The sequence below is a fragment of the Ranitomeya variabilis genome, chromosome 5, assembly GCF_051348905.1.
Source record: "Ranitomeya variabilis isolate aRanVar5 chromosome 5, aRanVar5.hap1, whole genome shotgun sequence".
NCBI classification, from domain to species: Eukaryota; Metazoa; Chordata; class Amphibia; order Anura; family Dendrobatidae; genus Ranitomeya; species Ranitomeya variabilis.
Genome location: NC_135236.1, coordinates 223936680 through 223959599, shown reverse-complemented (window position 1 = coordinate 223959599; position 22920 = coordinate 223936680). Strand labels below are relative to the sequence as shown.

General features: G+C 42.6%; 1 protein-coding gene across 1 annotated transcript in view; it reads left to right on the top strand.

Moving 5' to 3' along the window:
- ADAM10 (ADAM metallopeptidase domain 10) overlaps nt 1–22920 on the top strand; it is a 232388-nt gene that overhangs the window by 197681 nt on the left and 11787 nt on the right. The window contains exons 8-13 of the mRNA XM_077263832.1: nt 2414–2597; nt 6139–6302; nt 13332–13515; nt 18404–18554; nt 19228–19411; nt 20859–20967. Of these exons, the coding sequence (XP_077119947.1) occupies nt 2414–2597; nt 6139–6302; nt 13332–13515; nt 18404–18554; nt 19228–19411; nt 20859–20967 (976 nt within the window). The remainder of the gene's footprint in view (nt 1–2413; nt 2598–6138; nt 6303–13331; nt 13516–18403; nt 18555–19227; nt 19412–20858; nt 20968–22920) is intronic.

Below are 22920 nucleotides of genomic sequence, written 5' to 3'. Positions count from 1 at the left end.
TAGGGCTCGTACACATGACTATTTAAATCAGACAAGTGCCATCTGTGGTTTTGACAGATATCCATCGTCCCCATGTTATTCTATATGGCTGTGCACATGTTCAAAATCGCAGCATACATGATTTGCCACCGGAAATCAAATGTTACTCACTAGTGATGAGCGAGTGTACTCATTACTCGGGTTTTCCTCAGCATGCTCGGGTGACCTCTGAGTATTTCTGACTGCTCGGAGATTTAGTTTTCATTGATTGTGGCAGCTGAATCATTTACAGTTACTAGACAGTTTGATTACATGTGGGGATTCCCTAGCAACCAGGCAACCCCCACATGTACTCATCCTGGCTAGTAACTGTAAATCATTCAGCTGCTGGGATGAAAACTAAATCTCCAAGCAGTCATAAATACTCGGAGGTCACGCGAGCGTGCTCAGGAAAACCTGAGAAACGAGTACACTCGCTCATCACTATTACTCATCCATTCAAGTCTACGAGCCCATGAAAAAGTCAAACCGCACTCAGATTACATCTGAGTGCAGTCCAATTTTCGTGGACTGACATAATAAAGAAGATGGAGATACTTTTTTTTTTCTAATCACACTCTGATTAGCATAATCGGACTGTTTTTTACTCAGATGAAGAGAAACCGGATATGTGACACTAGCCTTAAAGGGAACCTGTCACCCCCCCCCCCCCAGTCGTTTCAAACTAAAAGAACCACCTTGTGCAGCAGTAATGCTGCATTCTGATAAGGTGGCTCTTTTAGTTCTGGGTGCTGTAACTAGAGAAATAATCAGTTTCATAATTTGTCAGAAATACCTGGTCTTCAGTCAAGGAGGCCGGCGTTTCCCCCCTGCTTTAGACGCCACACAGCTGTCACTCACATCTTCTTGGCGCCGGGCGCCGCCTCCTCCTCAGCGCTGTTTTGAAAGTAGCTGGCAGTGCGCAGGCGCCGGGCCTCTCTGACCTTTCCCATCGCCTGCTGTAGATAAGCCCTGAAAGGCAGTGGCCGCATCTTATAGCGGCAAAATCCGCTGACAGGTTACCTTTAAGACATTCTATTTAATAATGTATGAAGTTTGTATTGTGAAATTTAGTGACGGATCTGTTGCCACTTCTGCACATTTGACAATAAAGGTATCACGTGATCATCGAGTAGCATAAGAGACTTGATGAGCATTGGAAGTAATGGTAAACTGACTGAACAGAGAACTAGTCTGGACTGGTGCATAACCAAAAACAACTTACGGTACATAGCAAATAGGTCGATGGCAACACTCAACTGTACTAAAGCAAGGGAATGTGTGATACATGAAATGTGAGTAGCATAATGGCTTGTGAAATCTATGAAAATACACAAGATGCTTAGCACAAAATCCACCAACATCAAGGTAATCTCATGGATCAGATGGGTCCCTGACCTGACTGCCTAGTGTGAACACTTACCTATGGCTAATAACATGGTAAAGCCTGCATTTATAGGAAGGTCAGAACCAACTGTGTTTGGTAGTAATTAAAATCACAGCATGGTGAAGGGCGGGGCGTTCCAGCCAGAAAAAATATCTCGTGTTTTTTCATAGATTTCACAAGCCATGAAGGTATTCACATTTCATGTATCGCACATTCCCTTGCTTTAGTACAGTACAGTTGAGTGCAGCCATTGATCTATTTGCTATGTAAGTCTTTTTTGGTTACCAGTCCAGACTAGTTCTCTGTTCAGTCAGTTTACCATTACTTGCTATGTACTATTTTTTCTGACTTGTACTATTGAGTGCAGCCATTTATCTATTTGATGAGCATTAGGCCAGACCTGACTGGCATTAAAAAGAACCAGTAGGGTGTATTTTTATTTATTTTTATTTTTTTTAATAAACTTGCCCATTTTTGAATGTACAATTTGACCTTGAAGCAGGAAAATGATATTATATTACAGACAAGCCCTGCCATACAGCAATCTGCTTGGTGCTGGAATAGTCAGGGCAATAATTGGTGTTGCACCTGTATATAAGTCCGCTGTTCCTCATGTCTTTTTTATGACACTCACACCCCCCCCCCCCCCCTTGGGGTCACAATAAGCAGGCCGCATGATTCCAGCAGGAACGCTACTTACAACCATGACTGTTTATTGAAGCTCCACCTAGATGACTCACTGCAGAGCGGAGCGCCATGATGAGGTCTAGCTTCTTGTTCTTCTTGCTGCTTTTCATTGAATGCACACATTTTGACACCGCTCTGGCATCAGTTAAATAGGGAAAGCTCTGATGGTTCCCTTTAATTTTGAGAAGAGCTTTCATTCCTCATAATTATTCAGTCCAATTCCTCATCTATCGTTTACGTCTTTTTTTTTTTTTTTTTTTGTTTACTTGTAAATTGGCGGCAGAAGATTCAGTAATTGTAATTGTGTTTTTTTTCTTGCAGATCAACACTACAACCGATGAAAGAGATCCCTCCAATCCTTTCCGATTTCCAAATATTGGAGTTGAGAAGTTCTTGGAGCTGAACTCTGAGCAGAACCATGACGATTATTGCCTGGCCTATGTGTTCACAGACAGAGATTTTGATGATGGTGTCCTAGGGCTTGCATGGGTTGGAGCCCCATCAGGTACTCTATACATTTTCTCAGTTTTTGCTTATGAATAAATGAAGCTGAGATGAATAGTTGACTCTTTCTTGTTCCTTATTTTGTTCTTACTCTGTGTTAAAGGGGCGCTCCCTGTGATCATGAGGTCTGATTTCACTGCTGCCTTGTGTCCTGTTCTGCCAAGGGCTATAGTGACATATATGTCTTTGCATAAGGCAGAATCTTCCTTCTTATGTTTCTGTGCCTTATCCCGGCATCTAGCGCTAGACCAAAGCTGGATTATACCCTTATTTCAAAGAAGGAAAAACGGCAATATGGCAAACGGAATATGTGGATTTTCATGCAAACGTACGCACTGCTCCTTCTCAACACAAAAAAGTGTAATCCATAGCAGAATGGAGAATCTTAAGGCCATGTTCACACTTCGCGGTTTTTACCGCGGATCCGCGGCGATTTTGATGCTGCGGGTCCGCAGCAGTTTCCATAGCGTTTCCATTAACATGTAAACCCTATGGAAACCGCAAACCGCAGTGCACATGCTGCGGGAAAAACCGCGCAGAAACGCAGCGGTTTAAAACCCGCAGCATGTCACTTCTTTGTGCAGAATCGCTGCGATTCTGCACCCATAGGAATGCATTGATCCGCTTACTTCCCGCATGGGGCTGTGCCCACTTTGCGGGAAGTAAGCGGATAATGCGCGGTTGCTACCCGGGGTGGAGGAGAGGAGACTCTCCTCCAGGCCCTGGGAAGCATGAATAGTGTAAAAAAAAAAAGAATTAAAATAAAAAATGATGCTATACTCACCTCTCAGCGCTACACGCGGCCCGGCCGGTCTTCGGTTTGCTGTGCGAGCAGGACCTGCCGTGACGTCGCGGTCACATGACCGTGATGACGCCGCGGTCACATGACTGTGACGTCACGAAGGTCCTTCTCGGCACAGCAGCTTTGGAATCGGACCGCCGAGTGCAGCGCCGAGGAGATCCGGACATCAGAGGGTGAGTATAACCAATTTTAATTATTTTTACCATTACTATTGATGCTGCATATTGCTGCATATGCAGCATCAATAGTACAGGAGTAATCCCGCAGCGGAAACCGCGGAACAAACCGCGATAAATCTGCAGGGATAACCGCAGCGGTTTTGCCCTGCAGATTTATCAATTCCGCTGCGGGATAAACCCGCAGAGCACACCGCAAAGTGTGAACATGGCCTAAAACCTCAGATGTGCCGTTTTTTTTCCCCGTTGTTGCTTCTTGGAGTTTTTACATGTTGTGTGCTACATTCCATCAATAACTTTTTTTTGCTGAAAAACCTGACATAATAATCTGTACAAAACATGCCACACTTAAAGGTGTCCACTGCATTAAAACCCTATTCTAAATGCCAAGGATAAAAAAAATTACTACTAGACAAGACAATAAGAGCAATAGAAGACATCCTAGTGCCAAATGCTTCCTCCCGTAGATATGTTAGGACAGGTGTGGTCTCACAGCAGGGGCTGCTGTTCTCTGCAGCCCCACTGAGACATGGCTCCTGAACAATGCCAGTTCTGTTTCCCGACTTCCCACTCGTAGCGCGCGCTGGTACAGTATGGTACAGGCATGTGACGGCTGCCGTCTAAATGGCGTGCTTTATCCTCCTGAATTCTTATCCCTGCTTTCTATTCACAAGCATTTGGAGCGGATCTCCAGCTATTTATTCAAAGGTTCTTGCAGAAATGTGCCTAAGGGTACGGCAGTAAAGTGCTGTATTGTTCGCGGTATATACTTCGTCCTCCATGCTTTGGAGACTTTATATATATATATATATATATATATATATATATATATATATATATATATATATATATATATATATATATATATATATATATATATATATATAAAATGTAGCTGCTTTAAGTAAAATGAATGAAAACTGAAGGTGGACTATTGATATTTGCAGCTCTCGTACTGCTGGGGGCTGTCATATCAGGGTTCCTAATTTAGTGTTCTTCGTGTCTTTTATGGCGAAAAATGATCGTCTGTCGTCAGTACGCTGTAAGAGGAGGAAAGATACTACACAATTGTCACAATAATGCACTGCTTAGATTGTCGATCGACGCTCATTTCACAGCTGATTGTGGAATATAACATAACCTTTTGTCCAAATGATAAGAAAATGGTGCTGATCTGACTACCAAACCTAGAGAGGAAGGAGAAGTATCTGCAGATGTGCGGCTTCTGTGACTGAGCGATAGAAATCTCAGTGGCTATCTGGGTTATTTCATTCATAAATCAATTCACATGGATGTGTAAGTGCACCTTTAAAGGGGTCGTATAGGATTTTGGGTGGAATCATGCATGATACCTGCCCAGGCTTGTGTTGTGAACGGTCTCCCCCGATATACAGCAGTCACTCTCAGTGCCTTACAAAATGACAGACATGTATGTTATCGGGAGCAAGTGTTGTTCCTGCCGAGATACCTACATTTTCATTATTGTGATTTCATGGGCACAAGATGTTTGATCATTCATGGTGGAGACGTTCTTTCATCAAAGATAATCCGATCCCGGACGTTTTTAGATGTCAATAATTGGCAACTGTTGCATTTTAGTGGTTGACTGAGAGGCCTTTCACTAATTCACCCCATTGCTACCACTCATACCCCCATTTCCGATAACCACAATTTGATTATGATCCCCTTACGAAACTACGCCTAGGCACACACGCCATGAACGAGAAACGCGTTAAGTATTTTCAGCAGCGATTTCTGCACCAAAACGCTTCAGTTTACAGTACCAGCCAAATGAATGAGATTTCTGAAGTCTCGTGCATACAATGCTTATTTTGTTCTTGTAGACTGTCAATTCTTTTCAGTGGTTTTTACACATTTTCCCTATTCAAATCAATAGGGGAAAAAACTGATCAAAAACGAATGCAAAAAGCGCATGTATTTTATGCATCGATTTTCCTGCCAAGAGATGCGTTTTGGGTGCAGAACTTTCTGCCATGAATACTTACCGTGTACACACACCCTTAGTCATTTATTACAATCCTTGTCATGAAAGGCTGACTTTGCAATACAAGGAGAGGCCAGGTCCTCCATGGCAAGAGCCGCACTTTGACCTTGGCATGCAAATATTGGAAAGGTTTCTCTTAGTAGGAAAAAAAAAATCCTTCAGGGAATGTATTACACCGTTTTATCATTTTTATGGCATGATTAGCGTAATTAAAGACTATGTTTCTGTACTGGTTTTAAGTGACTTTTTTTATGCCACATGTTATGCATTTTTTATTTTAGCATTTTCCTCTGATCGGTTCTAATATGGTACAAGTATCATCTACTGCTCATTTACAACTTCAGATCTCACATTTGCATGTGAAATGTTATCGCAACTTGCATTTAACATAAAAATCAGATTTAACTTGACTCCAATGGGTAACTTGCTTTAATAGGAGCATATTTAACAAAAATTAGGAATATGTTCAACTTATCTCTAGTACTTGCGCTGTTCTATTACTGACATTACTTTGGTGGTTGAAGTGTATAGTAAATTGTTACTAATGTTTTACTTTCAGGAAGCTCCGGTGGGATATGTGAAAAGAGTAAACTCTACTCGGATGGGAAGAAAAAATCCTTAAACACTGGAATCATTACTGTACAAAATTATGGCTCCCATGTTCCTCCCAAAGTCTCTCATATCACATTTGCACATGAAGTGGGACATAACTTTGGCTCTCCAGTAAGTCTGCAATATATATATTTTTTTTAACCAAATTGGCATGTTAAAGGGAATCTGTCACCCCCAAAATCGCGGGTGAGGTAAGCCCACCGGCATCAGGGGCTTATCTACAGCATTCTGGAATGCTGCAGATAAGCCCCCGGTGCATCATAAAAGATGAGAAAAAGACGTTAGATTATACTCACCCAGAGGCGGTCCCGCTGCTGGTCGGGGTCCGGCGCCTCCAATCTTCATCAGATGACGTCCTCTTCTGGTCTTCACACTGCGGCTCCTGCGCAGGCGTACTGTATCTGTCCTGTTGAGGGCAGAGCAAAGTACTGCAGTGCGCAGGCGCCGGGAAAGGTCAGAGAGCCCCACGCCTGCGCACTGCAGTACTTTGCTCTGCCCTCAACAGGACAGATACAGTACGCCTGCGCAGGAGCCGCAGTGTGAAGACCAGAAGAGGACGTCATTGTAAGAAGATGGGAGGCGCCGGACCCGGACCAGCAGCAGGACCGCCCCTGGGTGAGTATAATCTAAGGTTTTTTTCTCATCTTTTATGATACATCGGGGGCTTATCTACAGCATTCCAGAATGCTGTAGACAAGCCCCTGATGCCGGTGGGCTTACCTCACCTGCGATTTTGGGGGTGACAGGTTCCCATTAAAGCATTTTACTTGGACTTGGTGATACCAAAATGGAATATTCTGTATTTTTTAATTGCTTTTCTCTACTGTAAGTTAGTGTTGAGCGATACCGTCCGATACTTGAAAGTATCGGTATCGGAAAGTATCGGCCGATACCGGCAAAGTATCGGATCCAATCCGATACCCGATACCAATACAAGTCAATGGGACTCAAGTATCGGACGGTATTCCTGATGGTTCCCAGGGTCTGAAGGAGAGGAAACTCTCCTTCAGACCCTGGGATCCATATAAATGTGTAAAATAAAGAATTAAAATAAAAAATATTGCTATACTCACCTGTCCGACGCAGCCTGGACCTCAGCGAGGGAACCGGCAGCGTTGTTTGTTTAAAATTCGCGCTTTTACTTGGTTACGTGAAGTCCCGGCTTGTGATTGGTCAGGGCGGCCATGTTGCCGGGACGCGGACCAATCACAGCAAGCCGTGACGTAATTTCGTCACGGCTTGCTGTGATTGGTCCGCGTCCCGGCAACATGGCGCCGTGACCAATCATAAGCCGGGACTTCACGTAACCAAGTAAAAGCGCGAATTTTAAACAAACAACGCTGCCGGTTCCCTCGCTGAGGTCCAGGCTGCGTCGGACAGGTGAGTATAGCAATATTTTTTATTTTAATTCTGTCTTTTACATATTATTACATTAATGTTGTTGCGATACCCGATACCACAAAAGTATCGGATCTCGGTATCGGAAATTCCGATACAGCAAATATCGGCCGATACCCGATACTTGCAGTATCGGAATGCTCAACACTACTGTAAGTTTATTTATCTTGATTTTATGTGCTCCATTCGACTCCACCATCATATTTCATTCAGACTGCTGTATTGAAAGGTTATACTCCTGATTAGAGATGGAAAACCCGAACAGTAAAGTTTGGGGTCCGTACCGAACACCCTACTGTTCGAGCATGGACTTCGAACACTGACTTCACCAGTTAGTCCGTGTTACTATTCGGCTCAGCACCCCGAACATCGGGTGTTTCTCACACTGTCATGTGCATGGCATAACAAACACTACCTCTGGTAGTCGGTAAAATCCATACCACAGGACAGAGAGCTGCGATTCCCATGCTGTGAAATGACACAACCCGTGAGCCCGCAGCTATGACCTGACCAGAGGTAAAAACTTTATCTCCTGCCACCGATGTCGGCTGCTGGGACTACTAGTCCCATTAGCCTAACCCTGTTGCTGCTAATAACAGCAAGAGCAGGTGTCGGCTGATGGGAGTATTCTTCAGCCTGCGCTCTAAATAAATATTTTTGAAAACCAGCCAGGCAAAACTGACAGCCGCGGGCTGCAAATTTCAGCTGTCAGCGTTAGCAAGGCTGGTTATCAAGAATTGAAGGGTCCCCACATCGTGTTTTTTTTTTGCTTATTTAAATAAATCAACTTAAATAATGGCGTGGGATTCCTACCGTTTTGGACTACCAGCCAAGCTAAAGCAGACCGCTGGGGGCTGGTTTTCTCAGGCTGGTAAGGGGCCATGTCTATTCATTTATATGCAAATGATTGGGGTCCGGGTTCGGGTACCGTTCTGGTACTCGAACCCAATTTTATTTTTTATTTTTTAACTGTTCAGCCTGACCCAAACATGCAGGGCTTCGCCCATCTCTACTTCTAATAGATGGGCATTAAAAACAGGCTGCTGATCACCCGATAAACAAGCAAAACCTTCCTTGGGTGAAATGATCTTTTGGTTTGCTTAGGGTTAAGTTCCACAATGCATTCTTGGTGAGTTTTTGCTAATTTTCGGTGCACAAACACACTGGCAGCCTATGTGTATGGAAAGATCTAGTCCTGTTTGTTCAGGGCTCCTATTAATTGTGACCTGCCTGTCTAAACAAGGTGAAAAACTATTGCCAATCAGCAAACAAGTAACTGATCGGCGGTTGTTTAATGCTACGGGTAGGGTGGTGTAACCCCATCTCTACAGCCTTAAACTGTCTGTTTTAAGGATGCATTACCAAGACCCTCTGCTGTTCTACTGAACCCAATTTGCAGTACTATTAATCCCTATGGTGCTGTAAGAACATCCAGTATGCACACATTGATATCAGAAATCGGTCTGATCAAGACGTATGACATCTATATATATAATTGTCTAAGGGTCACTTCCGTCTGTCTGTCTGTCACGGATATTCATTGGTCGCGGCCTCTGTCTGTCATGGAAATCCAAGTCGCTGATTGGTCATGGCAAAACAGCCACGACCAATCAGCGACGGGCACAGTCTGGCGGAAAAATGGCCGCTCCTTCCTCCCCGCAGTCAATGCCCGCTCCGTACTCTCCTCCAGTCAGCGCTCACACAGGGTTAATGGCAGCGTTGACCGCAGTGTAACGCACTCGGTTAACGCTGCTATTAACCATGTGTGACCAAATTTTTACTATTCATGCTGCCTATGCAGCATGAATAGTAAAAAGATCTAATGTTAAAAATAATAATAAAAAAAAATGGTTACATATTCACCCTCCGTTGGCCCCCGGATCGAAGCGGCTGGTTACCGACGCTCTTCGCGACGCCCCGGTGACCGCTCCATGCATTGGGGTCTCGCGAGATGATGACGTGCGGTCTAGCGAGACCGCTACGTCATCATCTCGTGAGACCGCAATGCACTCTTCAGACCTGAGCGCTCGAGGAGCATCGTTAACCGGCCGCTCCGATCCGGGGGCCAACGGAGGGTGAGTATGTAACTATTTTTAATTTTAATTCTTTTTTTTTTTTTTTTTTTTTTTAACAGGGATACGGTGCATACTACGTGACTGGCCAATATACTATGTGACTGGCCAATATACTATGTGACTGGCCAATATACTATGTGACTGGCCAATATACTATGTGACTGGCCAATATACTATGTGACTGGCCAATATACTATGTGACTGGCCAATATACTATGTGACTGGCCAATATACTATGTGACTGGCCAATATACTATGTGACTGGGCAGTATACTATGTGACTGGGCAGTATACTATGTGACTGGGCAGTATACTATGTGACTGGGCAGTATACTACGTGTCTGTGCTGTATACTACGTGTCTGTGCTGTATACTACGTGGCTCTGTGCTGTATACTACGTGACTGGGCAATATACTATGTGGCTGGGCAATATACTATGTGGCTGGGCAATATACCACGTGGCTGGGCAATATACCACGTGGCTGGGCAATATACCACGTGGGCTGTGCAATATACTAGGTGGACATGCATATTCTAGAATACTCGATGCGTTAGAATCGGGCCACCATCTAGTGTTTCATATTCCTAGTGAAAACCTTGATGATCTGACACTAAATATGTAATGGAAGATGGCAACTAATTGTATTCAGCATCCATGTGACTGCTTTAAAGCTATGAAGCAGCACCAGTAATCGAGGTTTTTTTTTTGTGTTTGCACAAGAAGCCATTACTAATGCATGCACATTCTGTAGTTACAGTTTCAGTGCATTATTTCAGTATTATGTGCCGTGAGCCAAGACCTTCCTAATACACCTTACTGAATATCTACATCATTTTGCTGGGTTGGCTACACTGTCATTGACTTATTTGGCACATGCATTGTGTTGCAAAAACCTACCATTTAAAGAAGGCAAAAACATTTTCTCATCCATGAACAAAGAATGCTTCTGTGTCTGCTGTGAATGTGGGCAATCACAGCCAGAGATCTCTTCTTAAGCTTTGTTTCTGGTCATATAGTCACCATAATATACACTGCTCAAAAAAATAAAGGGAACACTAAAATCCCACATCCTAGATATCACTGAAATAAATATTCCAGTTGCAAATCTTTCTTCATTACATAGTGCAATGCGTAGAGAACAATAAAACCTAAAAAAAATAATCAATGTAAAATCAAAATGAATATCCCATGGAGGTCTGGATTTGGAATGATGCTCAAAATCAAAGTGGAAAATCAAATTACAGGCTGATCCAGCTTCAGTGAAAATGCCTCAAGACAAGGAAATGATGCTCAGTAGTGTGTGTGTGTGTGGCCTCCACGTGCCTGTATGACCTCCCTACAATGCCTGGGCATGCTCCTAATGAGGCGTCAGATGTTCTCCTGAGGGATCTCCTCTCAGATCTGGATTAAAGCATCAGTCAAATCCTGGACCGTCTGTGGTGCAATGTTGTGTTGGTGGATGGAACAAGACATGATGTCCCAGATGTGCTCTATTGGATTTAGCTCTGGGGAACTGCCAGGCCAGTCCATAGCCTTCATCATGCAGGAGCTGCTGACACACGTCAGCAACGTGAGGCCTAGCATTGTCATGCATCAGAAGACGCCCAGGGCTCAGTGCACCTACATATGGTCTCACAAGGTATCTGAGAAGCTCATCTCGGTACCTAATGGCAGTCAGGCTTTTCTGACCATTTGAGCAGACACGTGAATGTTAGTGACTAAAACAATTTTCATATATCTCAAATTTAGTGACCATGCTGAGAACGTGTCTGAAAAGCAGCATGTACTTTTCTCCCCACGTGTAAAGAGGAAAACTTGGAGTGGTGGAGTACTCCCATAAGCATTACGTCACAAAAAGAGAATAGAGTAAGCATAAACCACCACACTGTAATGTAAAAGGCAAAATGTATTCAAAGTTTCTAGCATTTAAAAAGCATGATTAACCCCTTAATGACCACCAATACGTCTTTTAACTGACCTGAGATAATAGAGAATAGCATCGCCACACAGGTGACAATCCAGCAGCTGTCGGCTGTACACTATCGCTGACAACTTTCTGCATCAGCCACGATCAGTGTTTGCACCGTCCAAATCTGTTTAACCCCTTAGATGCTGCTGTCAATAGTGACTACATCATATAAATGGTTAACAGAGTGTGGGGGCTTCCTCTTTATCCCAATCGGCACCCTCAGATCATGATTGTGATGTCCTGATGTTTGCCATAGCAGTTCATGGCCAAACAGCGGCTTTAGAGTCTGATGGCTGTTGTAACCTGTTCAGAAGTTAGAGGCATTTAGGTGGTAAAAATACACATTTTCATTTGTCATGCCGCTTTGCATTAATTCCTGAACATCACCTGAAGGGTTAATAAACTACCTGACTGCAGTTTTCAATATGTCAGGGGGTACTGTTTTTAAAATGGTATAAATGTGGGGGATTTCCCAATATATGGGACCCCTAAAGTCACTTCAAACATGGATAGGTCCCTAAAAAAACAAATTTTGTAAATTTCCGTGAAAAAATAAAAAATTACTGCTACATTTTTAAATCTCCTAAAATGCTAACAAAATAAAATAACATTCTACAAATGGTGCTGATGTAAAGCTGACATGAGGGAAATGTTATTTCTTAATGTTTTGCTGTGGTATGACCATCTGGATTAAAGGGATACTCATTCAAAGTCTCAAAATTGCTAATTTTTTAACTTTTTTCTCACATTTCTGATATTTTTTTTATAAATAAACACAAAACATATCGACCTAAATTTACCATTATCCTCAACTATAATGTGTCACGAAAAAATAATCTCAAAATCACTGGAATTTGCAGAAGCGTTCCAGAGTTTTTACAACATAAAGTAACATTGGTCAGATTTTAAAAAATTGGCTCTGTCACTAAGGGGTTAATTACAAACTGTATAAAAACATCAAATTATACAGAAGAGACATGGAAAAAGGCAAGGGGAGGATGAGGGTCCAACACGACATGGGAGAGCATATGGTAAAGTTACCAAAATTCCGACAGTCATAGGAAGAGGTGTCAGTCAGTGCTGAGCCCTAGTGATTAGACCGTACACCATGCACAGGGAATTCATGTGCTGCTGCTGCTTATATCCGTTGCTTACCCATCATATGTCCGGACCACTGAAGCCCTCCTTGCGCGTTTGACGTCCTGCTGATGCGCGTTTCACGTACCTGCTTTCTCAGTTACATTGTGGTGTTTGTGTTCCCTTTATTTTTTTAAGCAGTGTATTTCATTAGCATTGACGCATATGTACAAGAAGCCACCAGGACTAGGACTGTACGGTATAGAAGTATAAAAATACATGACTTCATATGCAACTTTTTTTTTTTTTACTTAAAATACATGTCTCTTCATCTATACACAGAAACCTTCACCACTCACTTTATTTTACCTCCTCTAGACTTTTCCGTCATTTAATCCTTTCATAGTTTTGCTTACTTTGTGTTACCTTTTGGAAGATAATAGTTTTGCTCAGTAATTAAGGATCCTGGAACTTCTACATTTTATTTGAATGTCATGATCATGGCACATTTGTATGATATTTTTCTGTAAAAGTGTTTTTCTTTAAAGTTTGATATAATAACAAAAAAAAGAAAAAAATGTCTTATTAAGGATCTTACATGTTGTCTGTTCCCCCACAGCATGATTCTGGCTCTGAATGCACACCAGGAGAGTCTAAGAATGTGGGATTTAAGGAGAATGGTAACTTTATCATGTATGCCAGAGCCACGTCAGGGGACAAGCTTAATAACAACAAATTCTCGATTTGCAGTGTCCGTAATATTAGTCAGGTCTTGGAGAAGAAAAGGAATTTTTGTTTTGTTGGTATGTACTCTCTTCTGTTATATATTTGAGATATATATCTATCTATCTATATCTATCTATTAATATATGGCTAACATGGGGAACCCCGTGAAATAGATATATATATATATATATATATATATATATATATATATATATATATATATATATATATATAATTGTCTAAGGGGTACTTTCGTCTTTCTGTCTGCAACTTCCGTCACGGAAATCCCGCATCGCTGATTGGTCTCGCCAGCTGCCTGTCATGGCTGCCGCGACCAATCAGCGACGGGCATAGTCCGATTAGTCCCTCCCCCTACTCCCCTGCAGTCGGTGCCCGGCGCCCGCTCCATACTCCCCGCAGTCAGTGCCCGGCACCCGCATACTACCCTCCACTCACCGCTCACACAGGGTTAATGCCAGCGGTAACGTACCGCGCTATGCCGCGGGTAACGTTACCGCTGCTATTAACCCTGTGTGTCCCCAACTTTTTACTATTGACGCTGCCTATGCAGCGTCAATAGTAAAAAGATCTAATGTTAAAAATAATAAAAAAACAAAAAACCTGCTATACTCACCCTCCGTAGTCCGATGATGCGCTCGCGCCGGCCGCCATCTTCCGTTACCAGAGATGCTTTGCGAAATTACCCAGAAGACTTAGCGGTCTCGCGAGACCGCTAAGTCATCTGGATAATTTCGCAATGCATCCTGGGAACGGAAGATGGCGGCAGCCGCGCGCATAGGGACCGCTTCGCTGGATCCCAGGGGGTGAGTACATAACTATTTTTTGTTTTAATTATTTTTTTTTTTTTTTAACACGGATATGGTTCCCACACTGCTAAATACTACTTGGGCAGTGTTATATAGCGCGTGGGCTGCGTTATATACAGTGTGGCTGCTATATACTACGTGGCCAGTGTTATATACCGCGTGGGCTGCGTTACATACCGCGTGGGCTGCTATATACTACTTGGCCAGTGTTAGATACTATGTGGGCTGTGTTATGTACTGCGTGGCCTGTGCTATATATTACGTGGCTACTGTTATATACTGCATGGCCTGTTATATACTACGTCACCTGTGTTATATACTGCGTGGCTGCTATATACGGAGTGAGCTGTGTTATATACTATTTGGGCTGTGTTATATACTGCGTGGCCACTGTTATATACTGCGTGGCCTGTATTAACGCATCGGGTATTCTACAATATGTATGTATATAGCAGCCACATAGTATATAGCACACGTACTATGTGTCTGTTATATACTACATGGATCCTATATACTACGTGGCCTGTGCTATATACTATGTGGCTGCTATATACATACATACATACATACATACATACATACATACATACATACATACATACATACATACATACATATTCTAGAATACCCGATGCGTTAGAATCGGGCCACCATCTAGTATGATATAAGGTATAACTTTTAATATAATTGATTAAATGAACAAAGACAACAACAAACACCATATATATGAAAACGTGCTCTGATATATACCCTCGTCTCTGCAGCTGCCTATCAGCTGAGATTGGCGCCCAATATATAATATATATATATATGTGAGTGATGGCTTCCACCGTTCCTCTGCAGCTGTTCTTAAATGCCCTAGATATCCCTATTATAGAGAACCATTCATGCACTCAAAATTACTGGGTGTGAAGGGAAGAAATGCTAGAGCAACTGGACACAAAGATATAGGTAGGCAAGTGTCAGAGAGCTAAAATGGGCAAGTGAACTGACCAGCATCAGTAAGATTAAAATTGGCTGATTTATAATAGACTGGTAGTACCCCACTAAGCTGTTCCCTGCCAATGAAATCCTGCCTGCCAGCGGAGGTTGGCACCCTACTTTACAGCTGATATGGTGCCCCCGCTTTACGGTGGCTGACCCCGGGAGTCACTAGGATAAATGTACATGTATCCCCCAGGTGAAATAAATCCGATGGAGACAATATGGGAGCAAGCGAAAAACAGTAAAAATGAGTAAATTATGTGATGAACAATATATCCATGTAATACATGGTACACATCAGAACAGCAGCATAAGGGGGTACTTATGACTAGTAGCTTCATCAGGAGGGTAAGATAAGTTGAGTTAAGCTTCAACTCCTCTTTCCTCCTGATGATCCACACTTGGTGAAACACAATAACTCATATAGAGACATCTCATGGTTACATATAATTAATCAGGTATTAATACCATTAGTACCAGGGACTATATGACCTATCATCATATGTTAAATAGCAACACCAGAAAAAGATGACACAAGGTCATGGTTATAACTTTAGAAAAAACTTTATTAAGGATAACAAGCAAGTGTACGGAGGGAAATATGGCTACACAAAAAGGGTGTTATAAAGATGACAGGGGGGCACGTACCTAGGATGGCAGTACTTCGTAGTTACACCGTAATATTACCCATAAAAAATAATCAAAAATAAAGAAAGTAACCTTAAAAAAGAAACAAACATAAAGGAAAAGTAGGCAGAATAATGCTATACGGTATTTAACTGCAATATTCCATATACAGACTGCAGTGGGACACAATAATGGTCATGATGGTATATGAAGTCATAATAATCGTCCTAACTAGCAGAGAATGGCAGTACTTCATAATTACACCGTAGCGTTACTCATAAAAAATAATTAAAAGTGTATAAAGTAACCTTAAAAAAGAAACAAACATAAAGAAAGATGGGTAGAATAGTACCATGCGGTATTTACATGCGGTATTCCATATGCAAAATACAATAGGGCACAATAATAGCCATAGTGGTATATGAGATCACAATAGTAGTCAAGGCTAGCAGCAAAGAAATAGTATAATAAATACACCACTTTAACAAAGTACCTTACCGCAAAAAAAGACTGACAATCCAAGGGACGTGCCTCCCGCCCCAACGCGCGTTTCGGTGCTCACACCTTCGTCAGGGGGCATTAATGGAGTGTGCACACAGGGTTTAAAAAGAAGGAACGACCCCGGAAATGAACGCGGACAAACCGGAAGTAGTCGCTCGGTAACCATGGTACCGAGCGACTACTTCCGGTTTGTCCGCGTTCATTTCCGGGGTCGTTCCTTCTTTTTAAACCCTGTGTGCACACTCCATTAATGCCCCCTGACGAAGGTGTGAGCACCGAAACGCGCGTTGGGGCGGGAGGCACGTCCCTTGGATTGTCAGTCTTTTTTTGCGGTAAGGTACTTTGTTAAAGTGGTGTATTTATTATACTATTTCTTTGCTGCTAGCCTTGACTACTATTGTGATCTCATATACCACTATGGCTATTATTGTGCCCTATTGTATTTTGCATATGGAATACCGCATGTAAATACCGCATGGTACTATTCTACCCATCTTTCTTTATGTTTGTTTCTTTTTTAAGGTTACTTTATACACTTTTGATTATTTTTTATGAGTAACGCTACGGTGTAATTATGAAGTACTGCCATTCTCTGCTAGTTAGGACGATTATTATGACTTCATATACCATCATGACCATTATTGTGTCCCACTGCAGTCTGTATATGGAATATTGCAGTTAAATACCGTATAGCATTACTCTGCCTACTTTTCCTTTATGTTTGTTTCTTTTTTAAGGTTACTTTCTTTATTTTTGATTATTTTTTATGGGTAATATTACGGTGTAACTACGAAGTACTGCCATCCTAGGTACGTGCCCCCCTGTCATCTTTATAACACCCTTTTTGTGTAGCCATATTTCCCTCCGTACACTTGCTTGTTTTCGTTAATAAAGTTTTTTCTAAAGTTATAACCATGACCTTGTGTCATCTTTTTCTGGTGTTGCTACTTGGTGAAACACGTAGAGGTTACAAGCTACTAATCATAAGTACCCCCTTATGCTGTTGTTCTGATGTGTATGTATGTGTATATATATAATTTTTTGGCACTTGTTTAGGGTTACTGGTTTTATTTGCTGGTAGGTGTGAGAACACGACCCTTACACACCACAAGTAAGTTAGACTTGGGCCATGGTAATTATGGACAGGTAGCGTCTATGCTGTGACTGTATCAGCTATGGACTGTGAATTCCCCCAACATGCAGAGTTCACAGCTGTGGAGGGATCGTGGTGCTATTTTATTGTAGCCCAGCGCTGTGCTGCATCAATCACCACTACTTACAGCTATATGAGCGGTCTGCAATGCAGTACAGTGAGAACACATCAGGAAGCCTCACATTATACGGTACTTATGCCAGGCTGCCGACCTGTTCTCACTGCTGGAAAAAGTCTGGTCAGAAGAACAAATTGATAACATGGCATTAGTGGTACAATGTCGGGCTCCCCCACTTGCTGCGCTCACTGCTGCGCTCACTGCTGCGCTCACTGCTGCTGTCTTGGACGCTCAGCAGTGCAATGATCGCGTGATGTGCTCTGAATACTGAGTCCACTATGTTCAGTTGGTGTAAAGCCTCAATTACCTGTGATGCACAGACTTTTGAATGAGGTTTTACTGCTGCTTTAAGAAAAATTCAAATCACTCAACTTTACCTTTCATTAAAAGTAGAGAGATAAATTACATTAATCTCCTTATACATAAGTCATGCCTGTCAAACTTAATTCCATAAACTGAAAAAAAAAATCATTTTGGTGGTTAGATTATTTTTTTTATCACCATACCTCCCTAATAAATGCAGTAAAAGGTGATCAAAACATTGGAAGCATCTTAAAATAGTATCAATAAAAATGTCATCTGACCACGCAAAAAAACCAAGCCCTCACACAAATAAAAACCTTACAGGTCTCCAAATATGGTGTCACGAACCATGTTGTGTTTATTTCCCGAACATGAAAGAAACAATAATCAATAAATGCTTGGCATGGCCTTACTGATACTGACCTGGGGTATCGTGGTGTTGTGTGTTCCAGAATCCGGTCAGCCCATCTGTGGTAATGGGCTAGTGGAGCAAGGAGAGGAATGTGATTGTGGCTACAGTGATCAGTGTAAAGATGACTGCTGCTATGATGCCAACCAGCCAGAAGACAAGAAGTGTAAATTACGACCCGGAAAACGCTGCAGGTATGATGGTACCAGTGTTTGTAGTAAACTTTGGAAAGTGTGAACCCAGTTTCTCTGTGAGGACTGTAGCCGCAGATTGGCATTGAGCGGTCAGTATGATTAAGTCCTCCCACTCCCTCATCTGATGGCCATTGTTAGGCATGACATTCTTCTTTCAGTATACACATTCTAATTGCTTTGTGTTGTGAAATGAATTTTTATTTTAATCAAAAAATGTTCTTTATTCCAAACAATGTAGTATAAATGATATTACTTCGTCATTCTAAAGCCTAGAGGGGATCGGGAAAAGAAAAATTCACTAAATTGTCGATTTCTTCTAAATCCCTTACTGACCTCACATACATACATTTCACAATTGCCAAATCGTAATTTCCTATTTGATTCCTGTACATACATATGGATTTTTTTTTGTAATAAAGCTGTTTATGAGCTGAAGAAAATGAGCATATTGCATAGAATTTAGTAAGATATTATTGATGAACATATCCTAGCAGATCTCGTCCTTGGTGGGATTTGATCCCAAGATCCCATCGCTTCAAGGCTGTGTTAACCACTGAGCCCCCGTTTTCTATTGAATTTCTTCATATGTCACCCTTTACTTTAAAGACAGAAACTTTATTTGTCCTCTTGGGTTATTATGGATCCTACTTAGTATCCACCTAATGTGTTTCAGTCCCAGCCAGGGTCCCTGCTGTACATCGTCGTGCTTCTTCAAAGACAGTGCTCAGAAGTGTCGTGATGAATCAGACTGTGCGAAGATGGGAACCTGCAATGGAGTTTCTGCACAATGTCCTCCGTCTGAGCCACGAGAAAACTTGACCGAGTGTAACCGTGAAACCCAAGTCTGCATCAAGGGGGTAAATATCCGATTAACGCACATCGTTTTATTTTAGATCAGTAGCTAAGGGGGTATTCTCAAGTTTGAAAGTTTTTCGTTGTCCTAGGATACTGCGGATCCAACTGCTGTGAACCCCTCCAATCCTCTGAAGAGCTCAAATGAATGACGCGGTGGTCATTCGTGCATCCAAGAATGAATGGAGGGGCAATGCGTATGATCAACCACTGCTTCATTCACTTGGGACTCTTCATCACTGCAATTCGCGGGTTTGGTTGGGTTTCCAACAGTTGAACCCCCCAGTGATTGGGACGTTATTGCCCTTTCATGGGATAGGGGATATCTTTAAAACGTGAAAACCTCTTTAGAAATCTCTCTGAGCAAAGAGATAGCGTTTTCTGCTTAGTGCAGGATCTAGTTTTGCTTTATTTACATATTGTGACTCAATTCTGTAATTCCAGTTCTTTGTGCTGTCCCGATGCTTGTATTGTATCCCAGAGCTGCAGTCCCAATATTCAGACCCTTCACTAGCACCTTGGCGGAGTCCATGTAATGCAGTTAGCATGTGCACTGATAATGTACTGCTCCTGCTGTAAAGACTGTACATCCCACAATGGAGCTCACCAGTGTAAGCTCTGTGCACACATAGACCCAGCCAGGGTGATATCCGCTCCGAGTCCTGCAGAATTCTGAATATATCTTAGGATCAGTATGAGATAAATGTAATCTTTTGCTAAACATTTCTCGATTTGTAGGCTGGATATACACAGACACTCACACTGTTAGATGTTGACTGTGAAAGGTTTGGTAGTGTAGCCGAGCGGACCTGCCAATAATCCCTGCTATCTGGAGCAATCTGTGCTCAGTTTTTGTCTGCAGACTTTAGATGGAGCTGCATGCACAACCAATGCTCCATTCACCTGTCCCTGACCGTGGTCTTCGGCAGCCAGAGTAGGGAGGAGTGACATGGGGGGCCTTGTCCTGGCAATCGGTCGGGGTTCACCCGTTACAACCACAATGATCTAGCACTTCTCTATTTTATTAAAAACAGAGTCTGCCATCACCAATAGTTTAAACATAAGTCGGCACACTCCATTACTATGTCTTCCCACTGTTGTATAAAGGCCGATGTTGGGCTAGACTCTATTGTAATATAATTCCCTATATTTTGTCTGAGTGCCAAGAAAGCTGATCCTCGTCTGTCAAGTCATGAGACTTCTATATTTTAATTGTGAATTCGGCAGTCCTATTATACGTACACTGCTCCATTACCAGAATTCCACTCACTTAAGCATCATTTGCTCTCAGGTTTGCATTGGAAACTGTCAGGCCTTTTAGTTTTATACAGCATGCAGGTAATTTACCCAGGGTGAGAGCTTCTCGCATATCCAGAATGCTATTGCCCAAAATGTTACATGGTGGCCACATTTATCAGTGTTGAATCTGTCTATTTTCTGCTTGTCACTCAGCAATGTGCAGGATCTATCTGTGAGAAGTATGGATTGGAAGAATGTACATGTGCCAGCACCGATGGCAAAGACGATAAGGAGTTGTGCCACGTCTGTTGTATGGAAAGATGTGAGTTTTCATAATATGATTACAATAAGGGGTTGTCTAATATAGGAATTTTTATTTTCAGGCATGGATGTGTGGAAAATAAAAAAGGGAATGCTCGCCTTCCAGTGCCCCTGCAGATCCAGTGCAGGCGGGCTTTGATTTGCACTGGCTCCTGGAGCAGTGCTTGACTTTTTCAGAAGTCAAAGAGCTCTGCAGTTTATGATTGTCTGCAGAGGTCAGGTGACTGAGCAGAGCATTATTAGAAAGTATATGATGACACTCTTCTAGTCAACTGACAGATCAGGCATCGAAAAAAATAATTCTATATCAGACAACCCCTTTTAAGGATTTTTCTGATCTTCATACTTGTGATTTTAACATGTCAGTCTAGTAAATTACCTTGCCTCTCTTGCGTTACTGGCAGAATATTTTACTATTACTGAAAATCTAACAAGGGCTGATTGTCTGGAAGTATCATATGCAGTGAGACCCCCAAGCAACAAGAACCAGTTGCACCACCAGTCCGTCTGTTGTAGGAATGTCATGGCCCTATTTGATGAATTCTCCTCCAATTGTCTAGAAGAGGGGTGCATACATTTTTTTTGCTCCAAGGAACCCACTGCCATACTCAACCAATCCCAAGGGCCTCAAAATGTTTTAAAGGGGTACTTACATGAATAAATCACAGAACCAACATCTGTACATTAATATATCGCCAGAACCAAGTTTTGAGTATTTAAGAAGAATTTGGAGAGTTTCTGCTCCAAAAAAACACGTTAACTTAAATTGAGTTTTGGGAGCAGAAACTCCCCAAATTCTCCTCATAAAGTCAAATCCTCTAAGTTTTGAGGACTTTTAAGTTTTTACATAGCCATTAAGCACACTATGGATTGTTACATGTGTACAAATGAATGAATGCGGCCCCAGAACCACAGTCAGTACACGAATGCGGCTTCAGAACCAAAATCAGTACACAAATGCAGCCCCAAGTCCACAGTCAGTACAGGAATGCGGCCCCAGGTCCACAGTCAGTACAGGAATGCGGCCCCAGGTCCACAGTTCGTTCACGAATGCAGCCTTAGGTCCACAGTCGGTACACGAATGTGGCCCCAGGTCCACAGTTGGTACACAAACGTGGCCCCAGGTCCAATCGGTACATGAATGCGGCTCCAGGTCCACAGACGGTACACGAATGCGGCCCCAGGTCCACACTCAGTACAGGAATGCGGCCCCAGGTCCACAGTCAGTACAGGAATGCGGCCCCAGGTCCACAGTTCGTTCACGAATGCAGCCTTAGGTCCACAGTCGGTACACGAATGTGGCCCCAGGTCCACAGTTGGTACACAAACGTGGCCCCAGGTCCAATCGGTACATGAATGCGGCCCCAGGTCCACAGGCGGTACACGAATGCGGCCCCAGGTCCACAGGCGGTACACGAATGCGGCCCCAGCTCCACAAGCGGTACACGAATGCGGCCCCAGCTCCACAGGCGGTACACGAATGCGGCCCCAACTCCACAGGCGGTACACGAATGCGGCCCCAGCTCCACAGGCGGTACACGAATGCGGCCCCAGCTCCACAGGTGGTACACGAATGCGGCTCCAAGATTAATACAGCTTTCAATTGCAATATCAGATCAATCCCATGTACAGTTGTATCGCATGAACCTATAATACCCAGTGCATACTTAACAATGGTAAGGAGATAATGAGAGCTTACTGTAACTGACTGCAGACCACACAGGATAATACTGATGAGACATAGTCCGTATCACAATTAAACATTTACATCCAGGTACCTTATAGATGACATCTTCTTTTATTTGTCATTCTCTTTTTCTTTATTTTGTCCAGATGCCATGATGAGATTCCACACCCAAAGCTCATCTCTGCAGATTTCCCTCTTCTTCATCTTCAGCAGTACTTCCCAACACAATGGCCTTAAAAATAAAAGTATCATTCTACTGCCCCATAA